General features: G+C 39.8%; 1 protein-coding gene across 1 annotated transcript in view; it reads right to left on the bottom strand.

The window, feature by feature from the left end:
* tmeff2a (transmembrane protein with EGF-like and two follistatin-like domains 2a) overlaps positions 1-24,331 on the bottom strand; it is a 315,395-nt gene that overhangs the window by 82,745 nt on the left and 208,319 nt on the right. Inside the window, exon 5 of the mRNA XM_057852648.1 lies at positions 9,128-9,224. Coding sequence (XP_057708631.1) covers positions 9,128-9,224 — 97 coding nt within the window. The remainder of the gene's footprint in view (positions 1-9,127; positions 9,225-24,331) is intronic.

Below are 24,331 nucleotides of genomic sequence, written 5' to 3'. Positions count from 1 at the left end.
GCGTTATTTGGTTATTATCTATTTAATTAATAGTGTTATTATTATATTATATTATATTATATTATATTATATTATATTATATTATATTATATTATATTATATTATATTATTATTTGTATTATTTTTATTTTATTTACTTTTGTTCCGTGAAGAATCCAGAAAGGGTTATTTGATTGTGGCTTTCTGAAAAACAATACATTTTTACATTTAGGCACTCCTGCAATCGTCACACTTTTTCTGTTACAAACTGACCCGGCCCCTCATCAGAGAAGGGAAAAGTTATGTGGCCCTTACAGGAAAAAGTTTGGGGACCCCTGCCATAAAGCAATGTTGTATTGTGAGACGCTGACCCGGGTGACGTCACATTCGCATTCGTCCTAAACCCGAGACTGAAGCCGGAAGTCACTCGTTTTCATGGTGCGGGATTCAAAACTGAATATATATAAAACGATCACTTCCACACACGTCCAAGCGGTCCATTTCATTCAGGAGCATGAAACACTGTGTGAAATATGAAATAAACATGCTTTTTGGTGTCATACGCACTTTAAGGCAAAACACTAAGCTTTTTTCCATTGGCTTCGCTAAAATCGACCAAAACTGAAAAATTTGTTTTGTTTTGTTTCTTTAAAACTTTGTGTAATTTAAAAAACAGCTTCAGATTGAACTGTTCTAAAATGGTTGTAGTTTTCAAATGTTCAAGTGTTAAAAACAAAATGTTCATAACGATATGTTTAATCGTTCAATTGTAGTGTTTTGTTGAAGGTTTCCACAATCTTCAAAATAAAAAGAGGAAAGGAAAACTTGATTTGAGTGAATCCCAGTCTACTCTGGGCTGTCGCCATATTGGGAGCTGAACAGTGACTTAAAACGGAAACTTGACAAATACTATTCAAGAAAACTAAACAATTTTGAGTGAATGAACATACAGGCACACACCCTGGGCAGGTCGGTAGCCAATCGCAAGACGTATATCGATAAACAACCTTTCACTCACATAATAGCTCCTGTAATAGCACGTTTACCATTCTAATAATAACTTAATCACATTCATTTCTTCTGCTTCTTTTTTGTTCTAATTACGTTGCCTCAGATTTCAAATCATTTGAGGCCTTTCTATGTTGCATCTGTCAGTCTCTTTGTCTTATCAAACCCGGTCTGATTTTGGGTTCATTTTACGACCGTCTCACAGGAATGAAAAACACTGGCTCTAAATATAGCCCTGATAGAACTAGGGCAAAGACGTTGTCAAAAAAGTAGCCCGGGGCTATCCATCCATCCATTTACGTCTGCTTATCTGGCATGGGGTCGCAGTGCCAGCCGTCTATTGGCGAGGAAAGGCAATCCAATCATCCCGAATGTCTACAGGTGCAGGGGGAAGAAATGGGTCACCCGCAGGCTATTTCTGTCCTATATATTGCTCATTGCAGCCATTACGAACCATCAAGCATACAAATAGATTGATCCCCACTTTGGATGATTATTTGACACGAGCCTGACTACTGCTTTTTGCCATAGCATGAGCAGAAATGTCCAGCTGAGATGCAGTGAATTGTTGAGATAAATGAGCCTGACAGCGTATGGAAAGTAGTGCATGTAAAGAGTGAGTCACATACTGATAATAGTTTTTTGAGACCATTTTGATTGACGGCAGATCGTCCTGGCTGGTGTCCAAAAGCCCCCCTCAAAACACAGACATCTTGTTCCATCTCACAACAAAGGGATACTACATCAGAGAGAAAGGAACAAGGGCTGTTCTCCTCCCCTCATGCTTAAAACAAATTTTTATATGCAGCTTTCCACCGAAAAAAAAAAGAATACTGGGACAACATTTCTCATTTTTATATTTTTTTGGATATGGTACCACTGCCATGCCAAGCTGGCTCTTGCATTTAGCAGTTGATGTATGTAATACAGTGGTACCTAAACATACAGTGTATCACAAAAGTGACCCCTCACATTTCTGCAAATATTTAGGCTAAGTATATCTTTTCATGGGAAAACACTGACAAAATCACACTTTGAAACAATGAAAAGTAGTCTGTGCAGCATGTATGATAGTTATTTTATTATCCCCTCAAAATATAACCATTAATATCTAAACCCCAGGCAACAAAAATGAGCACACCCCTTAGTAAATACGTACATCCCTAAATGTCCAAATTGAGTACTGCTTGTCATTTTCCCTCCAAAATGTCATATGCCTTGTTACAGGAGTGCTGTCAGCATTGCTGCAGAGATTGAAGAGGTGGGGGGGTCAGCCTTTTAGTGCTCAGACTATACGCCGCACTCTACATCAAATTGGTGTGCATGGCTGTCACCCCAGGAGGAAGCCTCTTCTGAAGATGGTACACAAGAAAGCCCGCCCGTCTCATCAGACCATAGGAAATGGTTCCAGTAACCCATGTGCTTTGTTGACACGTCTTCAGCAAACTGTTTGCAGGCCCCACGGTGCGTTCAGGTACACCACGCAAAATACACCCGCCACATTAGAACCCGATTTGTTACATTATTACAGGTATTATTATTTTTATTACGTATTATTATATTATTATTCTGATTTTTATTCATAATGTGTTTGTTTTGCTCTTTGTAATGGCTTTTTGCAATAGTAACAGCAGTATTCATTTAGGATTTTATAAAATAGCGCTGGGCTGGTGTGACTAGAAGAATGGATACTGTTGAGAGAAATGTTGGGAGAAATGTTTTGTATTCATAAATGTGTCCTCAGTTGATGTGGAAATAATGTTCCTATTGCGTGTTATTATTGACATATTATTTTTTCGCCACAAGATGGCAGGATGGGACTTAATGGTCTCAAGTGCTACTTATAGTGCTTCATTTTTGTTTGACTTCGATTACTTTGATTTGTGGGATTGCCTGTGAAGACAGCGTGAGAGAGGATGTATCTGCACGTCAGTGGAAATTAAACAAGCTCTGTTTTGGCTGAATGAAAACTTATTCTCGGTCAATTATTCCTACGAATGCAACGTTAAGCTGCAACCACCTCAACAGATAGTCCGGTTAGAACAATAATGATGCTCGTTCTGAATTAATCAGATCAAAACTTTCTCTTTCTCAATGCGTTGCCTTTTTATTTTCTTTCGATTAGAACGTAGGTTTTACCTTTAGGTGGCCAAAATATGTCTGATCAGAAAAACAACAAATTGAAACACGCCGCCAGGGGGCTCCAAAACACGTAACATGCAAACAGCCTGGCATTTTTAACAGATTTAGTGTAGGTTTTCGGACTGTGGAAGGAATTGATGGAATTATAATGTATTCTTATGGGAAAATCCTGCTCGACATGCGACCATTTAGACTTACAAACAAGGTCTTGGAACAAATTAACTTCGTATGTAGAGGTACCACTGTATTTGACATAGAGCGCTGCCCTCAACATGAATCAAAATCGTGGATTTAAAACTCTCTTCCAGTTTTTATTTGGCACTGATTGACCACAGAAAACCGGAGATAACATCCTTTTAATTTGATAATAGTAACTACGAAGGAACTACAGTATTCACTACTCAAACCAGGAACTATTTTCTCCACTCGAGGGCAGGGCACTTAGGCTTTTTGGAGACGAATAATGCTTCATTACCGTTTTTTCCCCCTCTGTCTTTAATGATTAAAAAAAAAAAAAATCTTTGTTTTAATGTGGTTATGTAATGGGTTTGCAACAGTTATAACATTATAACAACAGTTCATATAGACAATTTGTGCTGAGAGAAAAAAATACCATTGTTTAAAAACAAAAAACAAAAATCTAACAAAAATAAGCAGTTACTTGAAAAGTTACTCATTACTTGAGTATTATTTTCACTGGATACTTTTTACTTGTTCGTTTATTGGATGACTACTTTTACTCTTACTTGAGTAATATAATTTTGAAGTAACGCTACTCTTACTTGAGTAAATTTTTTGGTTACTCTACCCACCTCTGCCCCCCACCCACAAACACACACGCACACATACATATCTATTACGCCAATTTCGGCACAAAATGATTTCGCAGGTATTTTGCCATGCCTTGAATCTCTTAATTGTTTTTAATTGATTCAACAAAACCAGGAATAACATAAATCTATTGATGCAGGCTGGCAGACTTTGAAACCACAATGATTTCTCTGTAGTTGATTGAGTAGCCAGCTGCTTTGATTGGAATCAGCTGCTCTCTGATTGGAATAACCTGCCATTTTAATCAAGACGATGCTATTTTTGTTTTGAATGCGTATGAGTCAGATTTTTGATGAAAATATTTGGTTCTTGCCATCTAATCATTGGTCTGAATAGTAATCTAGAATGTTTATTTAAAAAAAAATGGTATGGTTTAGAATAGATTGATATGTGTGTAACCCGTTTCATTGTTACACTGTCTGGTGCTAGCAAGTGTTCAAGCTGAACATCTAGCTAGTTGGATGTTGCAGATGTTTTACATGCAGAGCCCTAAAGCTGTTTGTATTATAACTCTGTGCTAGTGCATGTGGATTAGTTTATAAATGGCAGCCATTTCTTCTGCAAAGAAAAACAAAAAACTGAAAATATATGGCCGCATCTTCGCTGAACTACTTTTCTTTGTGTGAGCCAAATTCATTTTGGCCTGACATTGGCAAGTCGTGTAAGGACGGTAATTGGATTTCCAGAATGAGCGAAACTCTGCTTTCTCTCTGTGGCCCACAATAGTAATTGAGGTTAAATGAAATGGTCAGCTGTGCACCAAACCTCCAGCGGATGTTCAGTGGCGAGTGTGCTGAAAAATGAAAATATCTCATCTAAGCTGTTAGTCTTCAAAGATATTTAAATGACCAGGATAGTGGGATAGGAAAATGGACATATGTATAAAATGAAGGCCTTTCGTCTTAGCCTGTCGCGATATGTACGTACGAAGTCAGTTAAACTCAAGGTAAATAAAAATGAGGTCAGTAATTTACCCATATGCGATTTATCGTTACGTGCATGAGTGTTGCCAACGTGCATGGCAAAACTTTCCTTGTTTAGACCCCAAATGTTGTGACACAGTAGTTTTTATTGGCATCTGCGTAGTTTCGTTCTCTATTTGAATTTCTATTCAAAGGTATGTCCGTGAAGTTGGCCCCCCATCAGATGCAAATTCATAGAATATATGAATATAAATATATATAAATATATGTCATTCGTTTGTGCAGGTTTGTGCTGAAAAAAAATGTTTGTGCTGCTATCGTTTTTCAGATATTGCCATATTAATTTCAAGTGATGATGTCAAACCGCCCTGAATTTATTGAAAAATGGACCCGAAATGTTGTCATTTGTTTATGCTACGTTTGTGCTGTAAACATTTTTGTTTAGGGTTACATATATATATACAGTGCTTTGCAAAAGTATTCGGCCCCCTTGAACCTTGCAACCTTTCGCCACATTTCAGGCTTCAAACAAAAAGATATAACATTTTAATTTTTTGTCAAGAATCAACAACAAGTGGGACACAATCGTGAAGTGGAACAAAATTTATTGGATAATTTAAACTTTTTTAACAAATAAAAAACTGAAAAGTGGGGCGTGCAATATTATTCGGCCCCCTTGCGTTAATACTTTGTAGCGCCACCTTTTGCTCCAATTACAGCTGCAAGTTGCTTGGGGTATGTTTCTATCAGTTTTGCACATCGAGAGACTGACATTCTTGCCCATTCTTCCTTGCAAAACAGCTCGAGCTCAGTGAGGTTGGATGGAGAGTGTTTGTGAACAGCAGTCTTCAGCTCTTTCCACAGATTCTCGATTGGATTCAGGTCTGGACTTTGACTTGGCCATTCTAACACCTGGATACGTTTATTTTTGAACCATTCCATTGTAGATTTGGCTTTATGTTTTGGATCATTGTCTTGTTGGAAGATAAATCTCCGTCCCAGTCTCAGGTCTTGTGCAGATACCAACAGGTTTTCTTCCAGAATGTTCCTGTATTTGGCTGCATCCATCTTCCCGTCAATTTTAACCATCTTCCCTGTCCCTGCTGAAGAAAAGCAGGCCCAAACCATGATGCTGCCACCACCATGTTTGACGGTGGGGATGGTGTGTTCAGGGTGATGAGCTGTGTTGCTTTTACGCCAAACATATCGTTTTGCATTGTGGCCAAAAAGTTCAATTTTGGTTTCATCTGACCAGAGCACCTTCTTCCACATGTTTGGTGTGTCTCCCAGGTGGCTTGTGGCAAACTTTAAACGAGACTTTTTATGGATATCTTTGAGAAATGGCTTTCTTCTTGCCACTCTTCCATAAAGGCCAGATTTGTGCAGTGTACGACTGATTGTTGTCCTATGGACAGACTCTCCCACCTCAGCTGTAGATCTCTGCAGTTCATCCAGAGTGGTCATGGGCCTCTTGGCTGCATCTCTGATCAGTTTTCTCCTTGTTTGAGAAGAAAGTTTGGAAGGACGGCCGGGTCTTGGTAGATTTGCAGTGGTCTGATGCTCCTTCCATTTCAATATGACGGCTTGCACAGTGCTCCTTGAGATGTTTAAAGCTTGGGAAATCTTTTTGTATCCAAATCCGGCTTTAAACTTCTCCACAACAGTATCTCGGACCTGCCTGGTGTGTTCCTTGGTTTTCATAATGCTCTCTGCACTTTAAACAGAACCCTGAGACTATCACAGAGCAGGTGCATTTATACGGAGACTTGATTACACACAGGTGGATTCTATTTATCATCATCGGTCATTTAGGACAACATTGGATCATTCAGAGATCCTCACTGAACTTCTGGAGTGAGTTTGCTGCACTGAAAGTAAAGGGGCCGAATAATATTGCACACCCCACTTTTCAGTTTTTTATTTGTTAAAAAAGTTTAAATTATCCAATAAATGTTGTTCCACTTCACGATTTTGTCCCACTTGTTGTTGATTCTTGACAAAAAAATTAAATTTCATATCTTTATGTTTGAAGCCTGAAATGTGGCGAAAGGTTGCAAGATTCAAGGGGGCCGAATACTTTTGCAAGGCACTGTATTTATATATATATATGTATGTATGTATATATATATATATATATATATATATATATATATATATATATATATATATATATATATATATATATATATAAATTTTGATTGATGATGTCAATAGCAGCACCTACGGCGCAGCTGATGAAGTGTACCAACTCTCTCAATAACAGATGGGTGTCCCAACACCTAGCGAAGACGGAGCACAAACGAATAGCACCCCTTCGTGTCCATTTTGCAGTAAACGGGCGGATTGATGCAGAGCAGGTAAACATATTCTGACACACTAGGTGGCACTTGCTTTACTCGGGTCAATCAAGTGGAGCACAAGTGACAGCATGTTTAGCTCATAAATTTAAATACATGAAGTGCTGCAACCAAAAGCCGAAATTACGCCAACAACTTCAATCAACTCCTTTGCTTTCCACACAACAAGTTATTCGTCAGCAGGTTCCGGTTCCACATAATCAGCAAGGTCTAAAATATCTCTAACTACCTCCCGAGTAAAGGCTGATTTATGCTTCTGTGTTGTGGTGACAGCGTACCTATGCCCTTAACGCAGACCCAATTTACGACCCTATGCCGTAGCCTGACGTGCACATCCAAAAAGTCCCGACTACGCGTCACGTCAACATATGGTGACGTGAATGTGAAAGGACTGTGATTGGTCCGCTCAGAACTTTGTTTCTGTTTCAGCACAACAGCACCGACACTTTCAAACATTCGAACACCCCCAGTGACGTCTTCTTTATCGCCTACACATCAACATCTGTATTAAACACCTCAACATCTGTATTAACATTTGTTGTTCAATATTGATGAGCTGCAGCATGTTCCATCGCCTTTGCCATTTCAGTTTTAATTGCAATTTTATATTTATATTTTAAATACAACTTCAATTAATTAGTTATATGATCAATCTGTTCTCTCATTGTTTGCAAACCATAAATCCAGGGGTTATTTTGTGCCGGATATTGCTGGAACAAGCGCAAGCACCTCTTGATTTTCTGTGTTCTGGGACCTTTTTGGTCTGATCCGGCATCTCTCGTGTATAAAAATAATAATAACATAAAAACGTTTTTTTTTTTTTTTTTTTTTAAATTTATAAAATAAAATAATATGCATAATTTAATTTACAGAACAAATCCCAAGAATTGTTGCATGTTGTTTATAAAAATTTTACGTCATTAGAAAGAGTCAGAGATTTGTTGATACACTGAAAAGCTGGACCAACAAATCACGCACCTGGAAAAAAAAAAAAAAAAAAGAAAATTGTGGCATCTGGGGAGCAAGCAGCCAGGATCAAACGATATTTCAACAAGCCAAAAGAAAGAAGATGGTTCAAAACGAGTCAGAAAAGCAAAAACCGGCGATGAGGGCAGCTGCAGCGGGACCGGGTGCAGCAGGAGGTTAGCGCCGCAGCAGCTAGCCAGGTTAACGGACAACCAACCAAGCCGGGGCAGGAGGCTGCTACCTTTGCAGCAGCTAGTCAGGTAGACCATCAACAGCAGGAGCAACAGGCCAGAACCCTTATGGGAAATTCGGGCTTGGGCTGCACAATTTGTAAGACGGTGGGAACTTTGGGGCCAGAGAAGATGGGGGGTGAAACTCGCAAAAGAATGGGTTTGTGTTATTTATTGTAATCTCAGATTTTTATTTTTATGTTTCCAAGTTAAACCTGTTGAGAAATTGCTTGAAATAATTGCTGACTGTGTACTGTTCCAAATGTGGTTATGTGGGCAATTGCCCGTGCTGTGCCGAGTATAGCCTAAATAATTGTAAATTGTTGTCATAACATTTACACCATGGATATTATCTGAAATTGAGGCTTGTAAGTCCCACAGCATGGCAAGTGGGCATTTGCGTGTTGTTTTCAGAACCATTTTCTGCGTATGTTCCGGGACCTGTGCCCGAGTCATCATCCCTGCGCTGTCATATGTACTTTGCGTTCTGGCACCTTATGATTCACAAATTAAGCACTGCATAAACCGGAAGAAGGTTTGATAACTGAACTAACAACTGATACGCAAAAGAATTCAGCTGTTCAGAAATTTGGTTAATCAGAGAAATGTACCCATTGTAAAAATCTGAGAATAAACTTTTTCCACGTGAAGCACTTTTCTATTTTTTTTTTTTTTTTACAAGGCAACTTACCAAACATCCTCTGCGTCCACGTCACACTCGGCACCAAACTGGCAAATGTCGCAAGTGGATGTTTCCTTCTGACCCGCTTCTGCTGAGCCCTCTCCACCTGAATGTAACAAATATAAAGAAAATGTTCATTTTAATCTCCTTTGCTTTGCTCACCATAATGCAGTGGTTCCCAAATCAATATAATAAAACCCCGGAAATACCAACAATAACTGGAAGACAAAGAAAAATAGACAAAGCATGACAGGTATGACCTAGAAAACTAACAGGGCAGCATCCCACTTCCCGCACCACTGGTTGTATGAGTAGTTCTCAAAAATCAAACAAAAGAAAAACCTATAGGCTACATCCAGGACCAGGAAGCAACTATCTGCTTTAACACAAAGTCTGAGTGCTAATAAGTTCAATTTCTTTTCAAGAGGGAAAAAAAACTAGCGGTCGACAGATATATTGGTCGGCTGATATATCGGGCCGATATATGGACTGTTTTTCCAACATCAGCCGATTAACAAAAGGAATGAGGTGATAAAAAAGGATTTTGATCAAGCATCTGTGTGATCAATTGTGGCCGCCGCTGACCGACGGTGGGATCTCGGAAGGACCCTGCAGCAGCTTGAAGGAAGACGGCTACAGGAAGCTTAAGGCTTGCCTGTTTTGTAAATATTGTAAGATTTTTTTTATCTTGCATTAGAAAATATGCAAAATAATATGTTGCTTTAGTCTTAAAGGTGTTTATTGAGTGATCCTTACACTTTAGCGTTGGAGTAGTATTCGCGTTAGTATTAGCTTTAGCATGGAGAGCATCCTGTTAAAGTGCCTGTGACACAAAAAAACATGTTTATTTCATCTTGCACGAGGTATTTTATGCTCCTGAATGAAATGGACCGCTTGGATGTGTGTGGAAGCGCTCGATATATTTATTCATGTTTTTTTAATCCCGCGCCATGAAAATGAGTGACTTCTGGCTTGAGTTTCGGGTTGAGGAAGAAGGCAAATATGACGTCAGCGGTAGAGATTATCTTCACAATACAGCCCTTACTATAGCTTGCAGAAGGATTGCGAATTCAGCTGATTTGGGAAATTAAAATGTGTATTTTTAGCGGCATGAAAAGCCAATGTAATGCAGGCTTTTGTTGCTACACCGGGTAGAGTGGTGTGCGGCTTTTTGGATTTTCCAAAGCGACCAACAATCGAGGAACCATTGAATGGACAAGGAAGTGCGTAAGCTTCGTGTTTAATATTACGTCAAATACTGGGATCATGGCAAACATTTTAATGAGGAGGTGGTTTGCATTTTGTGGGTGACAATACTCCCTGTCCACAGAGAAGGCCACACGGCTGATGACCGGCGGCTTGTTGCACACCATGGTCGCCGGCTAATCAAGGTGTGCCCGCCTACAGAGCGCTTTCCTCGGCATGGTCCCGAGCAGCCCCCCGCTCTAGTCTCCGGTCCTGGATTGTATAGACTTCCACCCCCCTCGTTCCTCTTCGCGTTCCCGCCGAGAATGCTCTTTTTTCGGCTTGGGCACGGGGAGCCCCCCACTCTCGTCTCATTCTCCATTGTGTACATTTTCGTGTTGCACATACTGTGTATGTTTATGATGTAACTTGTTTATTTAGCACCCTTGGATAACATTGAGAGTCCAACTGAATGTAAAAGAGGGCCTATTCACTGCCACAAAAGCTTTGGGAGCAAAATATTATAAGGGTGAAATATTTGGCAGAACACCGGCGACTAGCACTGCCTGCCTGCCGGGGCCAGAGCAGAACGACGAGCCGTAACTTGCTCGCTGCCAGGGGCTGGCAGATCGGTGAAGACAATCAACCCCGTAGCCATGTGTGACATGAGTCGGGGAAGTTTTTTGTGATTTATAATTTTTGAAAGGCAAAAAAAAAAAGACTTGGAAAAGCCGCTTGGTTCGGGTTAGTATGTGGCCGAGCTGTCACGCCTCCTGTTTTTTTTACGCTCTTTCCTCCATCTCCGAAGACGGGGCAGGGAAATGACAAAAACCGGACTAACTCCGGTGGCATAAAATACCGTTCGTGAGAGAAAGAAGTCGGCAGTTTTGACCATTAACAAAACTGTAATTTGTCATGACCATACTATTTATTTAGCAATTGCAGAAAAATACTTAGATTAGAAGAATATCCTGTAAAAATATTGGAGTAGAGAGATTTTTGCTGCTCTCTTTCGCATTTTCTAAATTCTGAATCTTTCCCCTCAATGGGCTGAATTCTAAATCAGCAAAAATCATAACCCTGCCGACGTCATCATCCAGCTGGGGACGCCAGAGCCATATAATGACAGGCAGGCAAAACGACAGACTAATTTATCGTCATCAGCGCTTTGCCAAGAACTTGTATATAGTCGAAGCGTCTCAAAATATGATTCTAATTCACATAATAATGCTATTTAAGACTTTTTTTTATCCTGTCACAGGCACTTTAACCTCTCACTTGTTTACCTCTCGTCATGACATCCTGGTGGGTTGAATTACTTGAAAATATTGTACTATTCCTGCTGAGTGTGCATTAGCATAAAAAGAAATTGGTTTGGTATCGCTAGATTGAATTAATCCTTTAATTCTCATGTCATCATTGTAAATTTGAAGCTGTTGAAGCAATTAAAAAAATGTTTTTCATAATCTACGTGCTTTTAAAAAAAAAAGTCTCTCCGACTCAAATATAGGCTTCAAAATTGGCGTTGGATTTCGGCATTGGCATTTGAAAATCCCATTTCGTTGACCTCTAAAAAAACTTTTCATGACGGAAACGATGTTTTCGCAAGTGTGACGAGAAGAGCCATGGTCCAATCAGCAGCTAGATAGTTTTATGAAGGTTCCTCCCATGAAACAGGTCTCGATGGCTCCCAGATTATTATGTGGAATATATTTGTAGTGGTTTTATGGAACAATCAATCTGGTGTGCCAGGTTAATAATCCTTAGTAACGCAAGGAAAAAATACAAGCAATAAACAACTGTGAAAATGTGGCAGAAAAATATGCGTTGCAACAAATCTCAGTGCTATCTGACCTTGGAAAAAATATTGGAAGGCAACTAGTTTTGTTCTCACCTTCTTCATCAAAGATAGGACAGGTTTACATATGAAAAGATGTGTCCCTCATCCATTCTCTCCAAGACCATTTTCCACTACACCCTCCTTGCCCAACGCTCATCTATCACTCTCTAAATCCCGCTGATCTATTTGGACTGCCTCTTTTATTCCATCCTACTGATTTTCTCGCAGTGTGGGTACTGGCGTCGGGCTTACACTGGCTTAGGGACTCTGCCAGTGCATATGAGGATTCGCAAGTGGCTGAGGTGGGGGCGCGGTGTGGGGATAGCTGAAAGAAAAGGCAATTTGGATGATCTCAAATTGCATTCTCCCAGCGCATACGGCTCTTGCCAGTCTCCGTGCACTTTCCTCGCGGGCCCACTCCTCCTTAGACGTGTTCTATTTTTAAACTCGCAGTGGGGGCTAGAGAAAAGACGGTAAAGGGGTGGAACTTGGCATCATTTTCTTGTGTCGTGTATTTAATCTCCCTGACACGCGGACGCCCACGTCGCCGCCGTCGTGCATCGCTCCCTTGTGTCGCCTCTTTCATTTTCCCCTTTTGAAACTTGTGTTATTTCTTGTGATCCCCTGTGACACACACGGGATGAAGGAGAAAGAACTCTTGGTGAGAATGAGTGGTGTGTCTGAACGACATGATTTTACGCCACAGGATTATGTTGGCTTTGACTTGGAATTCCAAAAGGTCAAAGTTGGTTAACTTTCACATAAGCCAACAGATGTACGAAATTATGGTCAACTTTTATTTGTTTTACAGATTCTGGATTGAAATTCCAGCTCAGGCCCGTTTGCAATTTCTTTTTCAATGGTCTTGCCGAGTTACTGGATATTGGCCGGAACTGAAACACGGCCCTGCAAGAACTGTGATGTTTTTAGATTACGCTAATTACCGTATTGTCCCGAATATAAGACGGCCCTGACGACCCCCTCTTTTTCAAGACTCAAGTTTGAAAAAAAGACTTTTTGAACACCACATAAATTTTTACACAGAAAATAATTACAGTACATCAGAATCAAATGATTATAACAATATATTTGAGAGAAAAGGCATGTTATTTTGCCTTATTCAAGTCTTAATATATGAACATTTAAATATGTAAACTAAAGTGCAATCACATTTGTAAATGAATGGCTTCTGGTTTTTGAAATGTAAATAAACCAATCTGTTGTGATAAAACAACAAAATTGCAATAACTGCATTAACCATCAAAGTGAGGTCTAACTGTAACTGTAGTCTTGAAACAAATCTGAATAAGGAAAAACATTGCAACAAAATGATGCAAACTGGTTAAACTTGAGAGTAGCTGAGATCTGTCATGACAGAACATCGCTTCAATGATATCTGCCGCCATCTAGTGTCGTGAATGGGTATAACGTTTAGACCGCGAATATAAGACGACCCCCACTTTTTCAGTCTTATTTCAATGCAAAAAACACCATCTTATATTCGGGCCAATACGGTAATTATATTCAGATACTGTACTTTCAACATGGGACCGTGCATTATAATGGTGCAAAATGAGTTGACGGATGGTGATGATTTGCACAACTTTGGACCTCAGGATCCTGCCAGGACCTCTCTATAAGTTCTCATTATGGGTGTAAAGGACTGTTAAAAAATGAATTCTGGTCCGGGGCAGTTTCTTAAACGCTTGGTATGGTTAATTTTTGGTGCAGAAAAGGAAAAAAAAATGAAAATGCTTTTAATTGAAAAAAAATCTTAATGTTGAAGTTACTATCAACAAAAATGAACAAAGATTGTAACAATGATAAAATCATAATAAACCATAAATAAACAAGCGAAACGAATCGGTAACCTTGGAGGCACCTTTACCAGCAATTGCCTGAGTATGAAAAATGGATTTTAAAACTTTTTGGCTAGAAAGATGCACTTATTCACATTTCTGCAGATCGCAAAGAATTGCAGATATTGTCACTGCAACCAGATCTGTGCAATCTGGTTGAATAAATCAAGCTAATTTTCTTTCTTGTAGGTGCAACATTCTTTGTCAGATGGTGAAGTTTTAGACTTGTTTCCGACAGCATAGATGGTTTCCATGGAGCAATACCAACGGACACCTTAACTGGTAAGCCTTTCCCAAACAAGAAAGAACTAAGACGTTTTTTTTCTAGCTCATGCTTCTGGCTTTTAATAGTGTCCGAGACTTAAAGGTCTCCGTGTAGAAACTCTCCCCGCTTGCTTGAATCGACATACAGGGGTACCTCGACATACGATCTCTTCAACACACGATCTTTTCAACGTACAACATAAAATTTGACTGGCCATTTGCTTCTACATCCGACGATATGCTCGAAATAGGAAGACATGACAGCGCCGCAGACGGACGCACGGCGGATTTTCTTGTGAGAGAAATCAACACAGCTTCCAAGAAGGTCAGTGCAGGTGGTGAAACAAGCAAAAAAGTGACGCGTACCATTGATGTGAAGATGGAAATGATAGAAATAATATAAGCGTGGGGTGCGCAACTGTGAACTGGCTCAACAATATGGCATTAGAATGGCGACGATCTCGACGGTCCTCCTGCGACCTCCGTTCGCCAGTCTTCATAAGTCAAAGTGACAGTTATTATTGGGGTAACATCGCCAAAGAAATCGCCAGCTTCGTCAGGTTTTTATCATTTCAGAACGTGTGCAACACAACATGGCCACTGTCCGCCGCAGTTGACGGTGTTCTCGACAAAACATTAAAAGAGAAAGTAAAATCTCAACCACACCTCACCTCCGCTCTGTCACATCAGCGACACGGTGCATTCGGGTACAGCACGCAAAATACATCCGCCACATTAGAACCCGATTCGTTACATTATTACAGGAATTATTATTATCATTTTATTATTCCGGTTTTATTAAAAATGTATTTGTTTTGCTATGTGTAATTACAATTTGTAATAGTACCAGCAGTATTAATTAAGGATCTAGGGGCCGTTTACATGGTAACTCTCCGAGAAGACAAAAAAATTTCATGTTTGCATTTATATGGTTCCGTCTCCATTCGAACAATGTCGCAATTCCGCATGAAAACGATGTACCAGTATTATCCATGCCAGGCCCTAAGGGGCAGTGCAGATTTACAAGGAGACAGCGAATGATGCACGTTGACCTCCTCAACCCGGAAGACAACATGCCCGCCCACTCCAAGCAATGGCATTTTCTTTTGTTCAAAAAGGCACAAAAATGGAAACATTCAACATATCTAAATTAAAAATATTATAAAAACAGTAAATTAAAGCCGACGTTATGAGCGCTGCGGGAGCTTTTGATATGCATGCGGAGCAAGCCCCCCCTTAAGCCACCGCAATCGAATTCTTCCATTTTGGAGGCAGGATTCCAAGGTTTGCATCTTTGCCTTCCGTCTTCGCCGACACCATACGAACGCGAGGCCACTCCGCAAAACAGTCATTGTGTCTTCGTGTCGCAGAGCCGCCATGTAAACAGCCCCTTAGTGTAGGTTTTCGGGCTTTGGAAGGAATTAATGGAATTATAATGTATTCTTATGGGAAAATCCTGCTTAACATACGACCATTTCGACTTACAAACACTATCCAGGAACGAATTAACTTCGTATGTAAAGGTACTATTGTAGTAATAAATTTTAGGAGGGAAAAAAAAACATAAAACTTTATATTTAATTATACATAAGTCAACCGAACTGAACATGCAAAATCAATCCATCCACGTGACCCATTACACACCAAATTGCAACCATGCCACCGTAAACCGTATTTGATCGATGACACTGAGGTCAGCAAACAGTTCCCCACACACAGTGTTGTTTCTAGATGCTATTTCACTTTTGATCTTTGGGACAATAAATATCATTAATGTAAGTCATCCTTTATGTGGAAAAAAAAGATTTCTCTATACTGTAGTTTCAGTCGATGAAAACTCAAAATGTTTTTATTCTCGTTTTTGTCAACAAAAACTCATGGTAACACTTTATAATAACTATCCTTTTTACTAGTTAATAGATCATTAGTAAATTGTTGATAAATGATTTATTGTTGATTTGTGAACTATTTGTTAACAGTTTGTTAAGCATTTACAGGGTGTTCTTAACCTGAAACACAGTTTGTGTAGAAACGTTTCAAGTTTTGTGTGTAACGTTTGGCATTTCTATCTTTTCAGGTTAAGAAATGCCGTTCACTACAAAAGAAAAGGCATTTTGATAAGGCATTTTGCAGGCAGCGCTCATGTTGCACTATATGAAAATCTGCCATAGACCCAACAAATATTTGTACTTTTCTTTGTATATTTAACCAATAAAACTTATGACCTTCAACATAAAGTGTATATAGTTTTATTAAGATCCATCAACTAGCATGGGGATTTAGAATGGGGTCAACCATATTGGAACACCCTGTAAATGCTTAACAAACTGTTAACAAATACTTCACAAATCAACAATAAATCATTTATCAACAGTTTACTAATGATCTATTAACTAGTAAAACGGATAGTTATTATAAAGTGTTACCAAACTCATAAAGGTTTGTCACTTGTCTCCCAATGTTGTTATTATACTGTAGAGCCACATTGAGCTCATCACCGTCACGTTGATGTCATGAAAAAAAGAGGCGTCGCATATCATTGCGTTGTCATTGACGACAACAATCTTGCCCACATGACAACATGCTGTATACCAGCTGTCCTGTACAGTGAAAGATGCCAGATAACATCTTTCCCCACTCAAGTTGGTTCTGGCGTTAAACTGCATTCAGCCTGAAACCCCAGTGCGCATAAGCTCCCTGAGATGATTTCCAACAGTTTGCGCAAAAATGCTTCTGTTATGCCAAGTGGCATGTTGCATGAACGTGAAGATGCTTGGAAGTTAAGTTACTTGTGTGGTTACAAATGCTCTACTGGAGTGAACCACATTTGGCATCATGAGTTTGAATAAGCTGCTCCAAACCCAACACTGCCTCTTTTCTCTGTGCTAAAAAATAATTCTCACTCTCTTCCTTCCATTTCCGTTCTACCCGAACAAATACCACTGCTGACAAGGGCAGACGTTGTTTCCCACTCCTCAAATCCTTGACGGACTCTCATCCCCTTGTTCCTACATCTCCTAAATCTTTGGAATCAGGGGACACGATGGATAATGACCAAAATGATTAGCCCTGATAGCACTCTCGCAATAACATTCGCACGCACGAGACTTACACCATGTTGTATCGATCTACGCCTGAACTCGCCCCACCTCCATCTCTTTCACATCGTTTTGTTTTCCTTTAAAATATATCATTTTAAAGCCAACACAAGACCAAAAAAAAAAAAAAAAAATCTTGTGATCAAGTTTCTTGAGGAGACATGTCACCAGATTATACAAGATGAGGAGATAAACATTCAAAAGACAGATGAGCAGCAAACGATAATCAGACACAGTGGTGGTGAGGGAAGAACCTGTGGTGCTAAAAGAGCGTCTCTAATCCCCACACTGCCGTCCGCGGTTTGGGCCTGCTGGGAGCATGAAGCATGCATGTAAAGACACTTGTGATGTTGGAAAATTCAACGCGCCCAAGGGATTTTGCATGACCTTGAAAAAACTGAGAACAAAACACAGCGGCTAAACCCAATAACTTGGTCACTTTTAGCATTCTAGATTGGCAAATCTAAAGTGCACGAAAATGTGTTTTTAGAACAGTGATGCATGTCATACCGGCATAAATTGAAAAAAAACAAAAAACAAATCCGAGACCCCCACATTAAAAGACAGTGTATAGTGGTATGAAAAAGTATCTGAACCTTTTGGAATTTCTCACATTTCCGCATAAAATAACCATCAAATGTGATCTGCTCTTTGTCAAAATCACAAAGATGAAAGTACAGTGCCTGCTTTAGCTAAAACCACCCCAAAAATTATAGCTTTTCATATTTTAATGGAGATAGCATGCAAACAATGACAGAAGGGGGAAAAATAAGTAGGTGAACCCTCTGCCGAAGGAGACAAAGAGCAATTGAAACCAATTTTTACCAAACGTTTTAAGTCAGGTGTGTGCCCAATCATTGATGAGTGGTTTAAAGCGGCCCTGCCCACTATAAAACCCACACCTGGTAAGAAATGCCTTGATGAGAAGCATTGTCTGATGTACATCATGGCTCGGTCAAAATAGCTGTCTGAAGACCTGCGATCAAGGATTGTTGATTTTTATAAAGCTGGGAAACCATCTCTAAAAGTCTGGATGTTCGTCAATCGACAGTCAGAGAAGTTGTCTACAAGTGGAGAGAGTTTGGCACTGTTGCTTCTCTCCCAAGGAGTGGCCGTCCACCAAAGATGACGCCAAGAGTGTCACGATTTGAATTATGCTGATTGAACCTATGATTTTGTGCTAATCATTAACACTAAATTAAGGTGTTGTGTGGTATAAGAAAAGGTATTTTCCTCAGGTATAGGTTGTAAATTGATGTAGATGATCTATTTGTTTAGTAAACTGCCGGCCAGGTTTGTTTTTAATTCATACCACTCTCTGGTTCCTTCCTTTTAATTACCACTCCCCGAACCTAGAACTGGTCCAGTAGTTAAAATCTCCCCCTGCGTAATAGCAGAGGCACTACAATAGGCTCCAGCACCCCTGCGACCCTTGTGAGGATAAGTATCTTGGTAAATGAACGAATGAATGAAAACTAAAAACCAATTATTATCAAAGGGAAAATATATTTTTTTCTTTCTCAGTTCAGTTTTAAGATTGATTTTACATGTATATACGGTATTTTACTTGCTTTTTTTTTTTTTTTTTTTTAAATCTTGCACACAAGCTATATATAAACAACAAAGAAAAACTAAACTAAGTTTAACCATAAATAAAATGTAAATTTCTTTAAACATTCAACAGCAAAACATGTTAGGATTGGTTGAAATCCCCATTTAAGAAACAACATAACACATAGCAAATTTACGCATCGAGAAATCTCATGTGTGACCTCGTAAAAGCTCTTCTGGATGAATAACCTTACAGTCCTGCACACTCACTACATTTTCGCCTCTGAGTGTTTGGGCCATCATGCTCATCTAAATGCACGTCATTCGTTAGAGTGAATATCAGCAATTTCCTACAGGAACCATCAAACCAAGCAGACATGAAGGCCTAAACATAGAGCAAAGAATTGGAGCAGTTCGGCAGAGGGCTCTCATACATGATGAATGAAGGCCCAAGGAGCCCTGTGAAACAGACAAAAAAAAATAGATTACTACGTCCTTGGTAGGAAACTCACTGGGGAGAGCCACCAAGCGGGGAGGGATGAGTGATGAATCGCGTACTGTAGATGTGTGAGGTTTCCAAAGCCACGTTCTAACTCCATTTTGGTAGATTGGTGCATCAGAGGTGTAAAAGTAACATGAGTAGTCTGAGTTGTAGATTCTATTCGGGTGTGCCATCCAGACAGAATATACAACCCCTAGCAAAAAGTATGGAATCACCAGTCTCAGCTGTATCAAATTTTTGGAACAGCTGACAGTGAACGGCCCACATCTTTGGCAAAAATACGTGTAGCGTTACCTTCTTCAAGAAGTTTCATATTCTTCTCCTTGGTCTCAAGAGACATCTCTCTTGTTGGAGCCATGATTCTTGTGAATCCACTTGGTCCAGCAGCCCTCTTTGGTGTTATAACTGAACTGTTTTTAACTGCTGACTAACATTCAGATCAAAGCTGAGACAGGGGCCCAATTATGGAAAGGAAATTGACTGGGTGTGTCTGCATTTTCAACGCAAAATGGAGTGATTCCATATATTTTCCTCAGAATGGAATGGGCAAATAAGTATTTAGTCAACCACTAATTTTGCAAGTTCTCCCACTTGAAAATATTAGAGAGGCCTGTAATTGTCAACATGGGTAAACCTCAACCATGAGAGACAAAATGTGAAAAAACAAAAACAAAAATGACATTGTTTGATTTTTAAAGAATTTATTTGCAAATCACGGTGGAAAATAAGTATTTGGTCAATACCAAAAGTTCATCCCAATACTTTGTTATCTACCCTTTGTTGGCAATAACGGAGACCAAACATTTTCTGTAACTTCACAAGCTTTTCACACACTGTTGCTGGTATTTTGGCCCACTCCTCCATCCAGGTCTCCTCTAGAGCAGTGATGTTTGGGGCTGTCGTTGGCCAACACCGACTTTCAACTCCACTGTATGTATTTCACTGCACTTGCTCTATAAAAGACATTTACTGACCACCGCAATGTTTTTTTATTCATTTCTTTTAGTGTTTCTGAATGCCAAGGAGTTGCACTTTTGAACAAATTCATTATTTTTTTCAAGCTTTCAATCTGAGTGTGTTCTACATAATAAGATGTCTGAGTGAGTGTGCGTCCGAGACTGGTGATTCCATACTTTTTACTAGGGGTTGTATAGTTTGATTGGTACATCAGTGGTGAACAAGTAACATGAGTAGTCGGAGTCATTGATTTATCCAGGTGTGCCATTCAAAAAGAATAGGTTGCCGCTTCCCCTGTCACAGGGTGGCCACAAAAGGAGGACACAGGCAGCATTTAGTGAAGAAAGAAAAATCACAACATCCAATCCAACTGTACACCCTACAACAAAACAATTTTCTACATGATACAGTGATGCTAAAATATGTTGTTGATTATAAGACAATTTATCTATGATCAGCGGTGGGTATTAATGCGTTACATTTACTCCGTAACGTTTACTTGAGTAACTTTTAGAGAAAAATGTACTTCTAAGAGTAGTTTTACTAAGCCATACTTTTTACTTTTAATTTTCTTTGTGCCAAAGTCTCATTTTGTCAGTGTTGTCCCATGAAAAGATATACTTAAATATCATATATATATATTATATAAGTGAAAAGGCATCTTTGAGTGAATTTCGAGTAAAATGTAAGTATCGCGAGGCCAGGCCGAGGGTCTCTTTTTTGGAAATCAAAATATTCTCACCCAATCTTCACTTATTAAAACCTTTTATATCAACAACATTTTTTTTTTTACAATATTTGTAGAAATTAATACAGTTGAGCGTCAACAAATACTGCGACTCTTGTGGGCGACTAATGACGAACAATTTCAAATTTGCATTTGCATTTGCGTCTCCATTTGAACAATGTCGCAATTCCACATGAAAACAATGTAGTATTCATGCCAGGCCCTACGGGGCAGTGCAGATTTACTGGGCGACAGAGAATGATGCACTTTGACCCCACCAAGCTCCCTCAGCCCGGAAAAAAATATGCCCGCCCACTCGAAGCAATGTCATTTTTCTTTTGTTCAAAAAGGCACAAAAATTGAAACGTTCAACATATTTAATTTAAAACTATTATTAAAACAGTAAACTAAAGCCGACATTCCGCCATATTTGCTGTTTTTAATGTTTAGTAGCACCGCTGCGCACACCCAATGTGACGTGTACGAGTGCTGACGTTAACAGCTTTGTCTCGCGCCGCAGGAGCCTTTGATATGTATGCCGAGGAAGCACCCCTCAACCCCCCGCAGTCGGATTCTTCCAACTTGGAGGCAGGATTCAGAATTTTTCGTCTTCGCCTTCCGTCTTCGCTAACACCATATGCACGCGAGGGGAGTCCGCAACTCAGTCATTGTGTCTTTGTGTCGCAGAGTCGCCATATAAACTGCCCCTTAGTGTCATGTGCTAAACACAGGACAAGGCAACACGAGGTAACTTTTCAGTTCTGGTCGAGTTTAGCGACGCAGGCAGACAAACGCGGTACTGTTTTGCCTTAAGAAAGACTGCGTTTCCCATGAGGACTAGCTCACAATGTTATAAAATCCTGGTCGCCTGCAGATGGATTAAATGACATTTCTGTTTCCAGCGGCTGTGTGAAGGATGAATAGTAATGAGGTAATGAATCCAGTTGTGGCTAAACAATATCATATGACGATAATGACAATGAGAAATATTTTGATTTTGTACCGTATTCCCCCACCGCCCCTCCTTTTATTCTAGATTTAAGGGTTATGCATTGTTCAAATTGTCAGAAGCGTCATTGATGATGCCTTAAACAATATAAATCCCTAAAGAGGCGACCATGTGCTTATAAGGCAGCTAGGATTAGCATTACCCGGGGATGTTATCTTCCCGTAAACTGACACGCGATATGTGAAAGATGATCTAGGAAGAAATAAACATGAGCCCACCGGCTCACGATGGCCTCGGTTGACGATGCAGAATCAATGGCTACGATCGCATTCCATTTTCATCATACTGCACCCCGTCCGTGGCCGAGATGTGATCTTTCAGTTGTGTACACGCTCCATTAAAAGAAGACCACACTGACAATTAAACAATGAAACCCATCAATCAAAGTGACATGATCAACAGGTCACCGCCCCCCGAGCGGCTGATCCGACAGGGCAAGAGAACAGAACATGGCTGAAGGGGGGAAGAGGGAGAAAAAAATCTATAACTATAATAGATATCAATATTGAAAAAGATGACGGATGAGACTGCTGCTAGAAGCCAGGATTCAATTTCTATTCCTTTTGTTCCTGCAGGAGACCATATCACTGCTCACAAAGTCATTTGTCAGCCGCCGGGCTAAATGAGGAGAAGGCAGCCTTGTCCAAAAAATGAGCCAAGGGCAGTTGTTCCAGTGACGCAAATGGCAAAATGAATTAGGCACTCAAGAATTATAACTGACATAAATAATGGTATCATCGGTGGCTTGCTGTGCGCTGAATACAGAATAAATACTATGCTTAAAACAATCGCAATGTGGACAGTGTAGTCGACTGGCGTGGCGTTCAAGTGTCAAAAAAAAAACAAAAAACAAAACTGTAAGAGAAGGTCAACTGACCTCTTATCTCAGGAATATTGATAAGAACTAAAAAATGCAATTTCTGCAGAAATTGCGATGATAGCTTAACTGTGACGGTTGGTATATAGGGTCGCATACTGATCATTTTTGGGGCATTTTGGGTTTACTTTCTATTCAAATTGGGCCACTTTCTTTTGATTTGGGAGCATTTTGGGGTCACTTCCTGTTAATATCTGGTCACTTAGGCTTAATGCATGAATCCGATTTTTTCATGTTTTTCCGACTCGAGTGAGGCATTAACTTGACGGTCTGAACGTGTCAGGTCGCATACAACTGCACCATTTTAAATCCGATCTGGGTCACTTTCGTATGTGGTTCAAATCCGATTTGGGCCACATTTTTCCAGAATGTCGCGGCGGTATGTACTGTCAAGTCTCCCAAATCGGAATTCATGCAGCTATTAAATCATCAAAGAGCGAGAGAGACGCTATTGTAACGGTGCAGCGGTGCGTTATTAGCGCCTAGCTTGCATCGAACACGGCTTTTGGGGAAGGGCCGGGCTTGACAATAGTCATAAAAAAATAAAAATGGGTTGTGTATAAGCCTGAGAATGATCGGTTTTCTCTCTGCTCTGTATGAGCAATATTTCAACATTGCTTACATGGCCGAGAGTCGGGGCAAACTGCCCGTACATGTGTGTGACATGCACGGACAGTGCGTGCATGCTATCGATCCATATAAACTTTGAAAATAAGCCTAAACGGGGATTATTTATGTCTGTTATTTGTGTCGTCTTTCTGAAAAGCAAAATATGATATCCCTGGAATGACAGATGACAGCCAGCATGTGTGGTCATTTTGATGCTTCTGCGCATGCGGTCTTCTTGCTCACCGCGTGTCGGAGTGCGCATGCGTGATACTTGAATGGTCTCAATGGACAAAGGCAGTCTGAACGGGCACGCCAAAAAAACAAATATGACAAAAAAATCAGATTTGTGCATTTAGACCTGTAGTATGAACTTAGCCTTAGGAAATCAATAGGAGTGAATGAAAGTTTTTGTGCTATTAAAATGAATGGCGAATAGTGTCATTAGAAATCAATTCCGTTTTTTGTCATATCTGTTTTTTTGGTGTGCCCGTTCAGACTGCCTTTGTCCATTGAGCCTGTTCAAGTATTACACATGCGCACTAATTCGCAGTCCAACACGCGCTGAGCTAACTGACCCGCATGCGCAGAAGCATCAAAACAAATAACTACACGTGCTGGCTGTATGTCATTCCAGAGTGATCAAATTTTGATTTCCAAAAAGAGGGCACAAATAACAGAATGAATAATAAAAAGTTTATATGGATTGATAGAATGCATGCATGTCAATTTGCCCCG

The sequence above is a fragment of the Corythoichthys intestinalis genome, chromosome 12 (assembly GCF_030265065.1).
Source record: "Corythoichthys intestinalis isolate RoL2023-P3 chromosome 12, ASM3026506v1, whole genome shotgun sequence".
Lineage (NCBI taxonomy): Eukaryota > Metazoa > Chordata > Actinopteri > Syngnathiformes > Syngnathidae > Corythoichthys > Corythoichthys intestinalis.
The sequence above is the reverse complement of the archived record's forward strand: the minus strand, read 5'-3'. Positions and strand labels throughout refer to the sequence as shown.